This window comes from Drosophila ananassae, chromosome 3L, assembly GCF_017639315.1.
Source record: "Drosophila ananassae strain 14024-0371.13 chromosome 3L, ASM1763931v2, whole genome shotgun sequence".
Taxonomy (NCBI): domain Eukaryota; kingdom Metazoa; phylum Arthropoda; class Insecta; order Diptera; family Drosophilidae; genus Drosophila; species Drosophila ananassae.
The window spans coordinates 24,564,440-24,578,576 of NC_057929.1; the positions used below are offsets into that span (position 1 = coordinate 24,564,440).

Here is a 14,137-nt window from a genome sequence, read left to right on the forward strand (position 1 = left end):
AAATGACAATTCAAAATTAAATTCAGAAATTTGTATGGTGATTCTGTCCACCATACAAATTTCTGAATTTAATTTTGAATTGTCATTTCATGCATATTGCTCTTGACAACATTGTCGCCTATGCCTCTCAAAACAACCATGTTATGGATTCTCTTTCCAGCCAGCTTGGCGCCAACTGTTTTTTTAACCAAAGAGCATTCTGATCCAGAATCAAAGAAAAATGGAAACTTCTCACCAAATTGAATTGCAGTCCCATTTGGCAGATGTAATGCGCACATGTCTACTCTCCTTTCGTTGCTGCTTCGGCTCGCTGTTGCTGTTCCTCTCGTACACACTGAAGCGATATGTCCAACGCCGCCGCACTTGAAGCAAGTAATTGTTGATCTCTCTCGTACCATCGTTGTTCTGTTGTTGCTTTCGCCGTGTCTAGTCTCGTTTCGTTCTTCTGTTCTCCTCTTGCGACACTCCATTGCCTTATGTCCAAGTTTTCCGCAATTATGGCATCTAATCGGCGTCTGCATTTTGAATCTCTTTCTCTCGGGTCCCTCTGATCCAGAAAATTCTAAATTTCTGCTGAACGTGTGCGCCTTGAGTTGTTGTTGCAGTTCAGCACGTGTTTTTATGTTTGTGGTGAACGCTACACGCTGCAGTCTGGGGTCAATTAGGGATGCATGAGCCAAGACTAGGGATATAGCGATCTCCTCATGGGTCATTGATTTCCACTTGGTCAATAACGATGTAATTAGTCGGCTGAAATACACCGAGAGGCATTCATTTGCATTGGGACGTCCCTTGAGCATGTTGAGCAACACTGCTGCCGGCGTCTCGTTGCCTTCGTAGCGTTTCATGAACAATTCTCGGAATTGCGACCAGCTCATTCCGGTAAAACAAATTTGCGAAAGCCACTGCGATGCACTACCGAGTAGCGATTTGCTGAGGGTCATCATTAAGGATGCACCTTCTCGTGGATGTTCACTTAAAATCATATCCGCCGTTTTGCACCATGCTGCCGCGTCGGCTTCTGCAGCTTCGGGGTTGAATATCGGTAACATCGCGGATGCGGCACGCGTGTCAGGTTGCGGCGTTGCTTTTAATAGTTCGGTTATCACTCTATTTTGCGATTCTAATAGTCTGCGCCAGCTATCTTCCGATTTATCTTGTAGGGGCGGTGATCCCACTTCTGATGTCGGGAAATGTTGGTCCTTTTTTTCAGTCATTTTCTATTTTACACGCGCAGCGAGTCGCAACGATATTCTTTCTTATGACCGTTCACTTCGGATGGCTGTTCTTGATTGCCTTCCCTTTCCTCTTCCTTCTTTCCATCATTGCGCCACGCTCAGCAGGGCTTCACTCTCTTTCGCTACCGCGCTCTTATTCTAATAAGCTTCTCTCTTCATTTGCAATGCTTATTTATTTCCTTTTGGACCATACACTTAACTTATAATTAATCAGTTAATATTGTTTGAATTAAATCTATCTTATCTCCGACATATTAATACCGCTATATCTAATTGTGCTTGTTTTTTATTAAAGCCAATATTTAGAACCCAAAAAATAAAGCTCCCGAAAACGTTCGGTAACTAAATAGTGCATTTTAGCCAAAAAATTCGTCCACCCATGAAGAAGATCAGATCCTGAGAAGATCCCAATCAAACTATATGCATTATCGCAGGATCGGGAACATTCCTGGCTGGAGCAGCCGCAATCAGGGTCCAACCTGGGAACTGACTTGGTGGTCAGCGGTGACAAAATTCGCCATTCCCGTGCAGCCAAGGGATCGGGAGCAGCAGCTTTTTTCCATCGCAGGCAATCGAAAGATGCTTAGTGGAACTAGTGATGACTAAGCCTTATTTCGCTCAATAAGGCAACGTAGTTGCCGGTCAATACCACCTCCATAACACAAGTGCGAATCGCAGAAGATTAAACCGCTGATAAAGAGCAATTAGTGAAACGACTCAGTCAGCTATATTGAGAGGACTATTATGGATAATTATAATAATTATTGCTGACACAAATCAAAACAACACCCTTGGGTAGCCACAAATTCCAATTCCAGCCACAAATTAGTGGTACCCCCCTGGGGCCCCCAAGGGACGAAAAGAAGGAGAGGCGGTGGGCGGAGCAACAGGTTACAGGTTTGAGTTACATTTTCATAGCATACTTTTTAGGTGCTGTGATTTTGTGATATTTTTGTAAGGGAGAATCCCTAGGTCCCAGGGGGGTACCACTAGCATGGGTGGGACTCGATTGGGGCACTCCAAGTGGGTCAAAACAGGATTTTTCCTCCACGTTAAAACAAGGGACATCAGAATTCATTTTAGAGGTATGGTCTCTTAAGCAAAGTTTCTTATTTTGATCCCTAGAATCCGAATTTTTTCACGAATCAGAATCAGAATTTTTTGACCCCCTACAAATCGAACCGCCCTAATATATATGCTTGAAACTTCACCATCTGCTCCTTTGCCTTCCCTAGATAATACGTCCAGACACGCACCTAATATCGAATTCTGATGCTAGAATACCTGTACCTTGGCAACATGGCTACCCACCGACCGAGAGGGGATCTTAAATGATCAGGTAGACTCAACGTAAGGACTGAAACGATTGTTCAAATAGTCAATGCCAGACATTATCTTTTTATGACGGAATTATTCTTTGGAGCTTGCTCAACTTCTTTGAGACGAAGGCAATAGGCTATTCGTCTTCTTATTTTCCCCTGTCTTCTGAAAAAGATTCGCCATGGATAACGAATTATCTAGCCAAAGGGGCCGCTACGGCCGCACAATTATAATTGATCTTGCTATACCCTGCCATTCCTAAAAAGCTTTGCAAAAAGTGCCTATAGTGTGTGGCATTGGCTAATCAACCATTGCTAACATCTGTTCAGGGTCTATCTTGATGTGATAACGAAACCCAGTCGTCTTAATAGATTTATACTTCCTTCCACAATGTGACTGGAATAACCTTATCCATAAAAAGCGTCTTTTTCTGTGATGCATGTCCAAAAGTCATTACCTTAAACTAATACAAAGGCTGTCCCAGTACTGAAAAGTCCTTAACTCTGTACTCCGATGTCAGAATCTAGAAACTATTAAAAAAATCAGTGTGTGTCTAGGGACACGCGTGAAGAACGAAGTTCCTTTGGCATGTTTGGCAATGAAGGAGAGACATGAGTGAATGAAGGCGAAAAATGATTTACAACAACAATTTGTCCGTAAATACCATATTGACAATTGATATGCCTAAGTCTTCTGATTTGCATGAACGCAATTCTTGGTGAAATGAGTCGCTGCTCGATCATATTTAATTTTGGCAAATAAGAGGGAATGATCGGTTATGAAAACCCATTGAACGTCGATAGTAAAGGTACTTTTAGAGCGTCGAGAGGTTTTTGGTTTTTTTCTGCGTTTCCTAAACTCTTTTTGACGCTGTGAATTTGTTTTCGGTTCCCCCCGGCTTCGATCCTTTTCGCATTGACTTCTGATTATTAAAATTCGATGGCTCTGCTCCAATTTTTTTACTGTCCTTCTGTCGCTGTCGAAAATTTTGCTGGCGCTGCGTATTTCTTTTTTGAATGGATTCCTGATTATCCCGATACTCTTTTTGGTACTTTGCGGCGGTTTTTCGTGCTATTTTTTTTAAATATTTTTTTCGACCCCCAAATTCACTGATACATTTGGTTGAGGAATTCCATCAATGCTATTTCATTGCGGCGACGCGACAGCCGTCACATGTACGAAAATTTCACTAATTTAGCTTAACTCGTTAATCTCGCGTAGTGGGGAGCATGAGCAGTGGAAAAACGGTCGACTGTGGAGAGCGAAATGGTTATATTCTCTCACTCTACGAAGAAGAAGCAGACAGATAGCCGTTTAACGTTACGTTACGGTTTTTTTCGGCTAGCCCGAACTCATACCGCGCCGTAAGAAACTTCGTTCCAAAAAATTGATCCCTAGGTAGAAATCCTGGCTGAGTTTAGGCACCATGTGTATGTGTCTGTGAAAGGTTACATTAACCTTTAAAATTTATCTCAGATGTAACCTGGCCTATCACTTGCCCATCAATTGATTTACAATTGATCCTTCAATCCATATGAATCTTTCCGCCAATCTTCTTTTTATTCAGCTAATCATTGCTCCCGTCACTAGTAAATATAGGAATTTCTCTTTTAACAGATACGGCAAACGGACACTCATCCGAATCTGTATACCTTCCTTCAATCTTTTCAACGATTGCCACTGATATTTTTATAACCTTGCAGAGGGTACGTCCCGACATCTCTTACGAGAGCAAAGAAATTTTAACTCGTTATCTTTTTAATCATTCTATCCATTTATAAACGCCGCAATTGATCCCCGCAATTCGAGCCGTACATTATACCATACCCACCTCTCGTTCAGTTGGGCTTGCAGTGAGTAAAACGTATGCAACAGGATCCGCGCAAAAAAAAAAAAATAAACATTCAACAAATGTTTTTGTATATATTATACCAATGGGTATATTACAAAAAATGTCTCTTCAGTGACTATCAGTAATCCTGAAAAAAGCTTAAAATTATAGAATTTTAAGTGTTATTCGTTGGGAGAAAGTAAAACACTCATCCCAGCGGGCTAAATTTCTGTTATTTTTTTTGTTCAATCTAAGCACTTGCTCAATCGCATAGCTAAAAACCGTTTCTTCGATCTGAGTACGAGGCGTATAAAACAAAACAGTCCGAATTGTTTCAAATGTAAATAACACGATTAAATATTTAACAAAGTAAAATTTTGGAAAAGGAAAGTAAAATATTTAAACAAGTTTCTTACCATTGTCAACAGGATCATTTTCAGGTGTAAAAATTATATTCTTTACTGGCAATTTGTCGCTATGTTCACTATCACTATTTAAACTATCATACTCCTCTGAGTCTGACTTGCTTAATTTCGTAGAAATATTATTTTTTTTTTCAATATTTATGTGGTTATACTCTCCGCCCAAATGAATATTTTCCAATCGTGTCGCCATATTGCTAACATTTGTCAAGGAAGTACCTAATTTCATTTCAGTGGTATACATAAAACTGTTAGCTAAGTAACTGGTTGGTTTGATTTTCAATATTTTTTCCATTCCACTTTGTGAAGTTTTTTCTGGTCCATTTTCATTTTCTGGTAAATTGAATGTTGCATAAGGATTTATTCCTTTTTTATATTCTGGTATAATATTATGTTTAAAAGCTGATTTTGGTATATTTTTACGGTAGGATTTACTCAAAGTTCCATATAATTGATCGCAACTTTGAATGTTGGTTTCCACTTTTGTGCTATCGGTTATTTTAACATCATCTGAAGTAGTGTCGCGAGAATCTAAAGATATGATAAATATTTATAAATTAATTTTTATAATTTTTTATATTTCAATGAGTATACACACAGTTTTTAAAGCATATCATTGCTCCTGCTAAAGCAAGAAACGTCCCAAAAATTGATGTTACAATCACTGCAATTAGTTGAGAATCGGTGAAGATGGTTTTAACAAGTGCCTTTTCTTTGTAAAGTTTGCTAGCATTTAGTGTTGTAAAATTTAATTCTTCTTTGGTGGAGCCGGCGTTGTTGTAAGCTGTTACTCGCAATTTATATGCAGTTGCTGCCTCTAAGTCTCCTATTACATAACGTGCCTTGGGATAAAAACAAATAGTTTTTTAAAAATCAACATGAATGTTGAATAAAATTCCAAAATTATTAGCTTTAATTTATCTTACATGTGATTCAACTTTATTTGAAACAATTATCCACTTATTAGAAGGTTCATTTTGCTTAAATTCTATACTGTAATGCGATATCGGGCAACCACCGTCTTCCCAAGAAGATAAATCCAATGAAATTGAGGTTGTATTTAAATGTATTAATATATCGTTATGCGGAGCGATAGGATTCTTGCCTTTTAAAAAATATAAAAAAAATGTTATTGTTTAAGATTAATTATTTAGATACATTAGCTATACCTTTTGTTTTAATGGTTTGTATTTCACTTGAAGGGCTTGTTCCAATTCTGTTGTACGAGCTAACTGTAATCTGATATGGGGTGCCGCATTGAAGGTTTTCTATGACCACTGAATTTAAGCGGGCGTCTAATGAAAGCTCCTCCCATAATCCAGATTCTCGTTTGTACTTCAAAGTGAAGCCTTTTATGAATGATCCACCAATATCATCCACTTTCCATTGAACTGATATCGAATTTTTTTCTATTGAATTTATAGAGACAATTGGTGATGAAGGTGGAACTAAAAAGTGTATTAGTAAATTAAATGCTTTGCTTTAAAAATATTAAGCTTACCTTGAACAAATAGTTGATATATAATTTGATCAGAGCCAAATATGTTTTTTACCGTGCAGGAGTAGTTGCCTTCATGAGCTCTTTGAATATTTCTTAAACTTAAACTGTTGTCTTGGCTTATTTCCATACGATTGTTATTCTTGGATCGATTGTTTACAACATTCCACTCCACCGCAGCCTTTGGAGATCCAACAAAAATACACGGAAGTTTAATATCAATTTTCCAACTCACTCTTAATATTTGACTAAATGATACTATTGCCGCTGCAACAACATTGTTGGCTATACATTTAATAACAGGTGTACTCGGACCTTGTCCTACTTTTGTAGATGCTGTCACCCAAGCTTCATAAGTTTCTTTTTTAATAACACCTTGGACCTCATAATACAATTTTTGTGACGGTAATACTTCTTTCAAAATTTTTAATTCTTTTCCATTTTCAAGCACTCTTATGTATACGTTATATTTAGTAATGAAGCCGTTAGGTCGTCGTGGAGGCATCCAACTAATAAGTACTGATGATTCCGAGCTTACGACAGATTTTATACGCTCTGGTGCATCCGGAACCGCTTCTTCGGTGATGCACGATACGGAATTGCTTAAAGTGCCTTCACCTGCGCGGGTAAAAGCTAATACTTGAACAGTATAATTAGTAAAAGGTTGCAAGCTATGCAATACTGTTGTAAGGGCTGATGTAATTTTCGTTTCTCGTGCGGTAAATTCTCTTTCCAATGATATTGGCTCATAAAATATTTTATAGCCTTGAATAATTCCATTGCACGATTCCTTAAGTGGAGGCTGCCAGGATACTTGAATATTCTGTGCTGCAAGAGCAATACAAGAAACAGATTGGGGACTTGCAGATGGTGCGTCTTCTAAGGTATGGCCTAATACTACATTGCTGGGGGGGCCGTCTCCTTTTATATTATATGCTGAAACTGTGATTTCATATTGAGTGTATTTATCCAACCCACTTAATCGAAAGTCGTAAAACCCATCAGGACGAAGACTGTTTATCTTTGCATAATTTTTAAAACCAGTTAAAAATCCTTGTTTTTGGTATTTAATTGTGTACCCCAATATTTCTCCGTTCCACGTGTCATGTAAAGGTGCTCGCCAAGTGATTAAAAGCTGTTAGATTGATAGAAAATTAAAAGAGTGTATCATTTGAGCAGAGTAATATAAAATAAGCTTAAAATTATTTTATTAGTATTATATTTATTAGTATAGTAGAACATCAGCCAAGTACGGTGAAGAAAAAAATGACCAAACCTGTGGGAGTGAAACTCCCACATGTTAGAGCCACTGACCAACCTTCCACGTCAGCTTCAAAAAACTAATGCCTTCACTAACACTTACCTATCAGAATACTAGAGGGTTACGAAGTAAGCTTCCCAAACTGTATTCTGATAGTTCTTTCTTTGCATCTCACATTATAGTCTTTACAGAAACTTGGTTAAAGCCGGAGATCTTAAGCTCCGAAGTTTTTCCAAGTAAGTACACCACTTTTAGACGTGATAGAACTCTGCGAAGGGGAGGAGGAGTGTTAATTTCTGTAGACTCCAATTTCGCTTCTGAAGAGATTAAATCACAAGAGTTTGGTGACATAGAATTTCTTTGCATTAAAATCATATTGTCCGATAAATCATTATACGTTACGTGCTCCTACGTACCCCCTTCGTCCGAACCGCCCACATACTGGCAACATTTAGACGCTATTAGGTTTGTTTTTGATCGTCTGTCTGATGGTGACCAGCTAGTAGCTCTGGGTGACTTCAATATCCCAGAACTCAGGTGGTCCAATGTTAAAAATTCACCGTCTTTATTGCTGAATTCGCACCATGACTTCCCGGCGGGCATGTTCGACATGTCACTCGGGCAAATTAACCACGTTAGAAATTCTTTAGGTCGGCTGCTGGACTTGTGTTTCGTTTCTGATCCTGATGGAATTACTCTTTCCAGAACTTTACCACTTTCCAACCCAGAGGATCCATATCATCCCACTCTTGAGGTTTTAATAGAAAACAATAACGTAATTGGCCTTAAGCCTACACTTAAATCTCATAAAGTTCGTTTCTTTCGTAAGGCTGACTTTATGAAATTAAATAAGTTAATTTTGGAATTTGATTGGTCCAATCTACTGGCATGTGAAGATGTAAACATTGCCTTAATTAAATTTTATTATACTTTGAATAAATTTTTCGACGTTTGCGTGCCATGGAAATATCCGTCCGTTTCAATTAATCCGCCTTGGTATACAAGGCACCTAGGAAATTTAAAGATCGTTATGAATAGACTTTTAAATAAACATAAAATATCTGGCTGTACAGTTAGTTATTCAAGATACTTAGTAGCTCGGTCCAATTTCACCGTGCATAACGCTGAATGTTATAGGAGTTATATACGCCGCTGCCGGATTCAGTTTACTCAGGATCCGAAGCAGTTTTATAACTTTGTAAACACTAAGCGCAAACATGTATCTTCTCCTCCTATACTTATGTTTGAGAACTCATATGCGAACACTGATCAGGCAATGGCCGATCTCTTTGCACAGTTTTTTCAAACAACATACTCACCTAGCACCAGTACAGGTCAGCCTTACACTTATAATATCCAATCAGCCAACCTTATATTTTGCCCTTCTTTTGATCAAAGTGGTGTGTTATTGGGTCTTCTTAAAGTCAAGCCCGTGTATTCGCCAGGCCCCGATGGAGTACCAGGCTGTGTTCTGAAGAACTGCGCCGAGGCTCTGTGCAAACCGCTCCTTAAACTCTTTAATCTTTCGCTGGAGACTTCGATCTTTCCCCTTATGTGGAAGGAATCTTACATTATTCCTCTTCATAAAAAAGGGAAAAAATCCGACGCTGCCAATTATAGGGGCATTTCTAAATTGTCAGCAATTCCGAAGCTTTTTGAAAAACTTATCACTCCACATTTGCAACACCTATGTAGTTCAATAATATCTCCATGCCAGCATGGCTTCATGAAGCGCCGCTCCACCACTACCAACTTACTGGAGCTAACATCTTTTATCACGGATGGGTTCCGGAATGGCTTACAAACAGATGTCATTTACACTGACTTCAGTAAAGCATTTGACTCTGTCGACCATTCGCTTCTTATAAGTAAACTCAGTCTTTTGGGATTCCCAACTGACCTCCTTATCTGGATTTCGAGCTACTTATCTGGAAGAACCCAACGTGTCTTCTTTAAAGATGTTACCTCGCGTCTAGTCCGCGTCACATCTGGGGTGCCTCAAGGAAGCCATCTTGGACCCTTACTTTTTACACTTTTTATTAATGACTTGCCCCTTGCCTTAACTGATTCACTCGTACTTATGTACGCTGATGACGTTAAGCTTTGTCTTCAGTATAAATTCACTAGTGCCCAATCTAGACTTCAATCCGATTTGGATAAATTTCAAAATTGGTGTTTTGCAAATAACCTAAAGCTTAATGGATCGAAATGTAAACTCATGTCCTTTTATCGAACTAGTCCTCACCAGGCTATGTACTTTCTCTATGGGAACGCTTTAGAACGATTAACTCAGGTTAACGATCTGGGAGTCCTTTTAGATTTGAAACTTAAATTTACCGACCATATATCTACCATGGTTAATAAAGCTATGGGTGTGCTTGGCTTTATTAAAAGATGGTCAAAAGAATTTAATGACCCGTACATAACAAAAACGTTATATACATCATTGGTTCGTCCGATTCTTGAGTATGGATCGTGTGTCTGGAGTCCTCAATATGGAGTACACCGAGATCACATAGAATCTGTACAAAAAAACTTCCTGATTTTCGCCCTTAGGGGACTTAATTGGGATGCAAATCTTCACCTTCCCACTTATCATAGTAGACTTTTATTAATCAACTTACCATCATTAACAAATCGTAGAACGATGCTGGGTGTTATGTTTCTATATAATCTTATATATGGTAATGTAGACAGTCAGCATTTACTAACACGCTTAAATTTTAACGTTCCTAGTAGAAGGACTAGAAACTTCCGTCCTCTACTCCTTAGCCATTGTAATTCGACATATGCCCAACACGATCCGTTCAGGGTATTATGTTCGGACTACAATGGTCTCTACCACACCTTGCCACTTTGCTCCACTAACAATCTTAAATCCTTTATACTAAACGCCTTATCTATGCAACACTCTTCCTCGTAATATCTTACCCCTACTCTTCTCCTAAACGTTCTCGGATCTATCCCCGCGATTCGAGCCGTACGTTATGCGGCAGCGTCCCTCGGTCGGTTGGACGGGAGGTGGGCTGTACGTATGCAGTGGGAACCGCGCGAAAATAGTATAGTATTTTATTAGTATAGTATTTTATAGTATTTTATTAGTATAGTATTTTATTAGAGTATTAAAATTTTGGTCAAAAGTGTGCAACGCAATGAAGGGAAAATCTCCGACCCTATAAAATATATATTATATATTCTTGATCAGTATAACCTCTAATAACCTAAGTCAATTTATATCCTATCGTTTGTTTGTTTTTCTCTTTTAATTCCCTTGTGGCTAAAAGTGTGAATCGCATTGAAGCATATAAAACCATATAAAGTTATACACTAGGGTGGGCCGAATTCCAACAAGTTGTTCAAATCGAATTCTAATAGTGCGGAAAACTTGCTACGGAATACTACAAGCATTTTGCAAAAAAAAATTTTGAAATCGGTCAATATCTTCTGTTCGCGCATCGCACTTAAAGTTTCGAAAAATTTTCGAAAATACCGAATTTTCAAAACTTCTTAAAAGTACGATTTAGTCGCAATTTTCCAAAGTTTTACTTATTATTATATTTATTTTGAATCATTTAAAAGGTTTTTTCGTAATTAGGTAAATCAATAGTGGTTTTAAGAATTTAAAATAAATAAGTTTTTAGTACAAATTTCATGCATTACCATTGTTTTTCACGCTCAGCTTTCCCCAGGATCAACGACGAGGACGTAGTGAAAAATCTGATCCCATTTTTTTTATTGCTATTTTTTTATTTGTTTTTAATGATTTTTTTGTATTTTTTTAATGATTTATAAATTTTTTTTTTATTTTTTTTAGATTTTTTAAAATTTTTTTTGTTGTTTTTTTTTAAAATTTTCTTTTTGTTTTTCGATTTTGTTTTATTTGTCTGTTGTATACTGGGACTTGTTCTCAAATTTAGGCAAACTGCAACGAGAATATAAAGTTGATCGTATGTAACCATCCCTATTGTGATAACCACATACCTTCTTCGACGCTTCAGTAATAAGCTTAACAGTTCGCTCTACTGCTTGAGTGTGGCATGGAAAGCTTAGCAAGTTGCTTTGACCGATTGATAGTTGGTTATCAATGGAAGATACCAAAACTGCATTTGACACATTCCTAAGTACTGGAGGAGGTGATACTACTATAGAAGACCAGTCGATCATTTCATAGTACTTAGTGGCATTAAAGTTTAGTTTTGGCAAAAGGAACGAGCGCACCGAAGTCTCCGCAGTAGGAGTCTTCTCTCTGGCTTTTAAAATTCTTTGCAACCCGATCTTACGTAAATTAAGATTTTCATCTGTGAGCATAGACAAAAGCAAATTTTCAGGATGCGCGAAATAAGCATTGTGTTGAATTACAGGATCAACTACTTTTAAAAGACGTTTTGGCAAGTATCGAGAATTTTTAATCATAGTGAAGACATGTCTCGCACCATCTGTTATTGAATCACTCATTTTTTTTTGAAACCAAGTAGGTAAATACACTTTCATTATAAATGTAACTATGTGAACTAAGTTTTCGGAGGGCTCTTCACTCGATATGTATAATCTAATGCCACTAAGTACTATGAAATGATCGACTGGTCTTCTACAGTAGTTTCACCTCCTCCAGTACTTAGGAATGTGTCAAATGCAGTTTTGGTATCTTCCATTGGTAACCAACTATCAATCGGTCAAAGCAACTTGCTAAGCTTTCCATGCCACACTCAAGCAGTAGAGCGAACTGTTAAGCTTGTTACTGAAGCGTCGAAGAAGGTATGTGGTTATCACAATAGGGATGGTTACATACGCTCAACTTTATATTCTCGTTGCAGTTTGCCTAAATTTGAGAACAAGTCCCAGTATACAAAAGACAAATAAAACAAAATCGAAAAACAAAAAGAAAATTAAAAAAAAAACAACAAAAATTTTAAAAAATCTAAAAAAAAATCAAAAAAAAAATATATAAATCATTAAAAAAATACAAAAAAATCATTAAAAACAAATAAAAAAATAGCAATAAAAAACTGGGATCAGATTTTTCACTACGTCCTCGTCGTTGATCCTGGGGAAAGCTGAGCGTGAAAAACAATCGTAATGCATGAAATTTGTACTAAAAACTTATTTATTTTAAATTCTTAAAACCACTATTGATTTACCTAATTACGAAAAAACCTTTTAAATGATTCAAAATAAATATAATAATAAGTAAAACTTTGGAAAATTGCGACTAAATCGTACTTTCAAGAAGTTTTGAAAATTCGGTATTTTCGAAAATTTTTCGAAACTTTAAGTGCGATGCGCGAACAGAAGATATTGACCGATTTCAAAATTTTTTTTTGCAAAATGCTTGTAGTATTCCGTAGCAAGCTTTCCGCACTATTAGAATTCGATTTGAACAACTTGTTGGAATTCGACCCACCCTATTATACACTCATGATAAGGTTATCCTCATGAGTCGCTGTGAGTATGTCTACGCAAACTAGTCTCCAACTTTTAAAGTTATCAACTTGAAACTATATAAGTATATAGTTAAGGCTTGAAGCTATAAAAGGAAATCGTCACGGGGTGCTATGACCCTATAGAATTGGAACCAACCTTAAAAAATTATGGACACACCGATAATAGACTTCAAGTTGTACGAGAAGAATATTTTCCTTTTTTGAGCAAAGAATCACAATCTAATTCAATATCAACGCAAAAACCCACTACCGAATCTATCTTTGTAATGCCAACAGTCGCCATTCCAAAATTTGACGGATGCTATCTGCAATACCCCGATTCTACGACGGAAATGCTCCACAAACAAGATTTTAGCGATGATGTAAAATTCCAGCATTTGGAGAATCATGTAACTGGAGAGGCCAAGAACTTAATCTCTTAAGAGAAACTGCTTGAAAAATTTTGGAAATTAGACACACTGCAAAAGAACTCGAAAGCATTTACCAGAAATTCATGGCAAATATAGAAAGAAGAGCACTGGAAAGGAGACTCCGACGGGATCCTGATCACCAACAACAATACGTACAGTTTATGGATCAATGCATAACTCCTTCACTTCATAAAGAACGGTCGTGATTTTTTTTTGCGCGTGCGATAAATTTTTGTTCTTGTCAAACGGGGGTTTGAAACTTAAATTTAAACACTTTCGCATCGCCCGCTCTGGTGCATTCGATCTGTCGTCATGCGCTATCGTTGTATCTCCGTCTCGTGGAATCTCTCGATCGCGCCGCCGCATCAAGCGTTGAGCCGCGCTCCCGCGTCTTTAATTCTAATTTGGTTGTCAACCCTACGCAGTCACATACATATGACATATGTTCTATATATAAACAAAATATAAAGGTCCTTGTTTCTTATTAAAGACTAGATTTGGAACATTAAATAAAGCTCGCTTAAACGCTCGGTAACTGAAAAAAAACTTTTTATACCCTTGCAGAGGGTATTATAATTTTGGTCAAAAGTGTGCAACGCAGTGAAGGAGACATCTCCGACCCTATAAAGTATATATATTCTTGATCAGGATCACCTCCTGAGTCGATATAAGCATGTCCGTCTGTCCGTCTGTCCGTCTGTCTGTCTGTCTGTCTG

General features: G+C 37.6%; 2 protein-coding genes and 1 long non-coding RNA gene across 4 annotated transcripts in view; 1 reads left to right on the forward strand and 2 right to left on the reverse strand.

Annotated features, from left to right (window-relative positions):
- The window catches only part of LOC26514435 (Down syndrome cell adhesion molecule-like protein Dscam2), a 1,172,063-nt gene that overhangs the window by 14,896 nt on the left and 1,143,030 nt on the right, over positions 1-14,137 (reverse strand). For both annotated transcript variants that reach the window (XM_044715440.1, XM_044715439.1), the window contains 5 exons: positions 6,313-7,444; positions 5,981-6,259; positions 5,738-5,916; positions 5,410-5,653; positions 4,806-5,342 (listed from right to left, as the gene is read on the reverse strand). In XM_044715440.1, the coding sequence (XP_044571375.1) occupies positions 4,806-5,342; positions 5,410-5,653; positions 5,738-5,916; positions 5,981-6,259; positions 6,313-7,444 (2,371 nt within the window). The remainder of the gene's footprint in view (positions 1-4,805; positions 5,343-5,409; positions 5,654-5,737; positions 5,917-5,980; positions 6,260-6,312; positions 7,445-14,137) is intronic.
- On the reverse strand, positions 11,419-12,008 carry LOC26514229. The gene is made up of 2 exons (XM_044715446.1): positions 11,552-12,008; positions 11,419-11,492 (listed from the first exon to the last, which is right to left on the reverse strand). Exons 1-2 carry the CDS (start codon positions 11,981-11,983, stop codon positions 11,484-11,486), a joined length of 441 nt encoding a protein of 146 aa, XP_044571381.1. The 5' UTR covers positions 11,984-12,008; the 3' UTR covers positions 11,419-11,483.
- On the forward strand, positions 12,086-12,875 carry LOC116656233. The gene is made up of 2 exons (XR_004311225.2): positions 12,086-12,325; positions 12,385-12,875. It is a non-coding gene; the product is annotated as an uncharacterized LOC116656233 (long non-coding RNA).

Excerpts from the sequence above, each read along its gene's own strand:
- LOC26514229 (XM_044715446.1), bottom strand. The coding sequence starts at position 11,983 with ATGATTAAAAATTCTCGATACTTGCCAAAACGTCTTTTAAAAGTAGTT.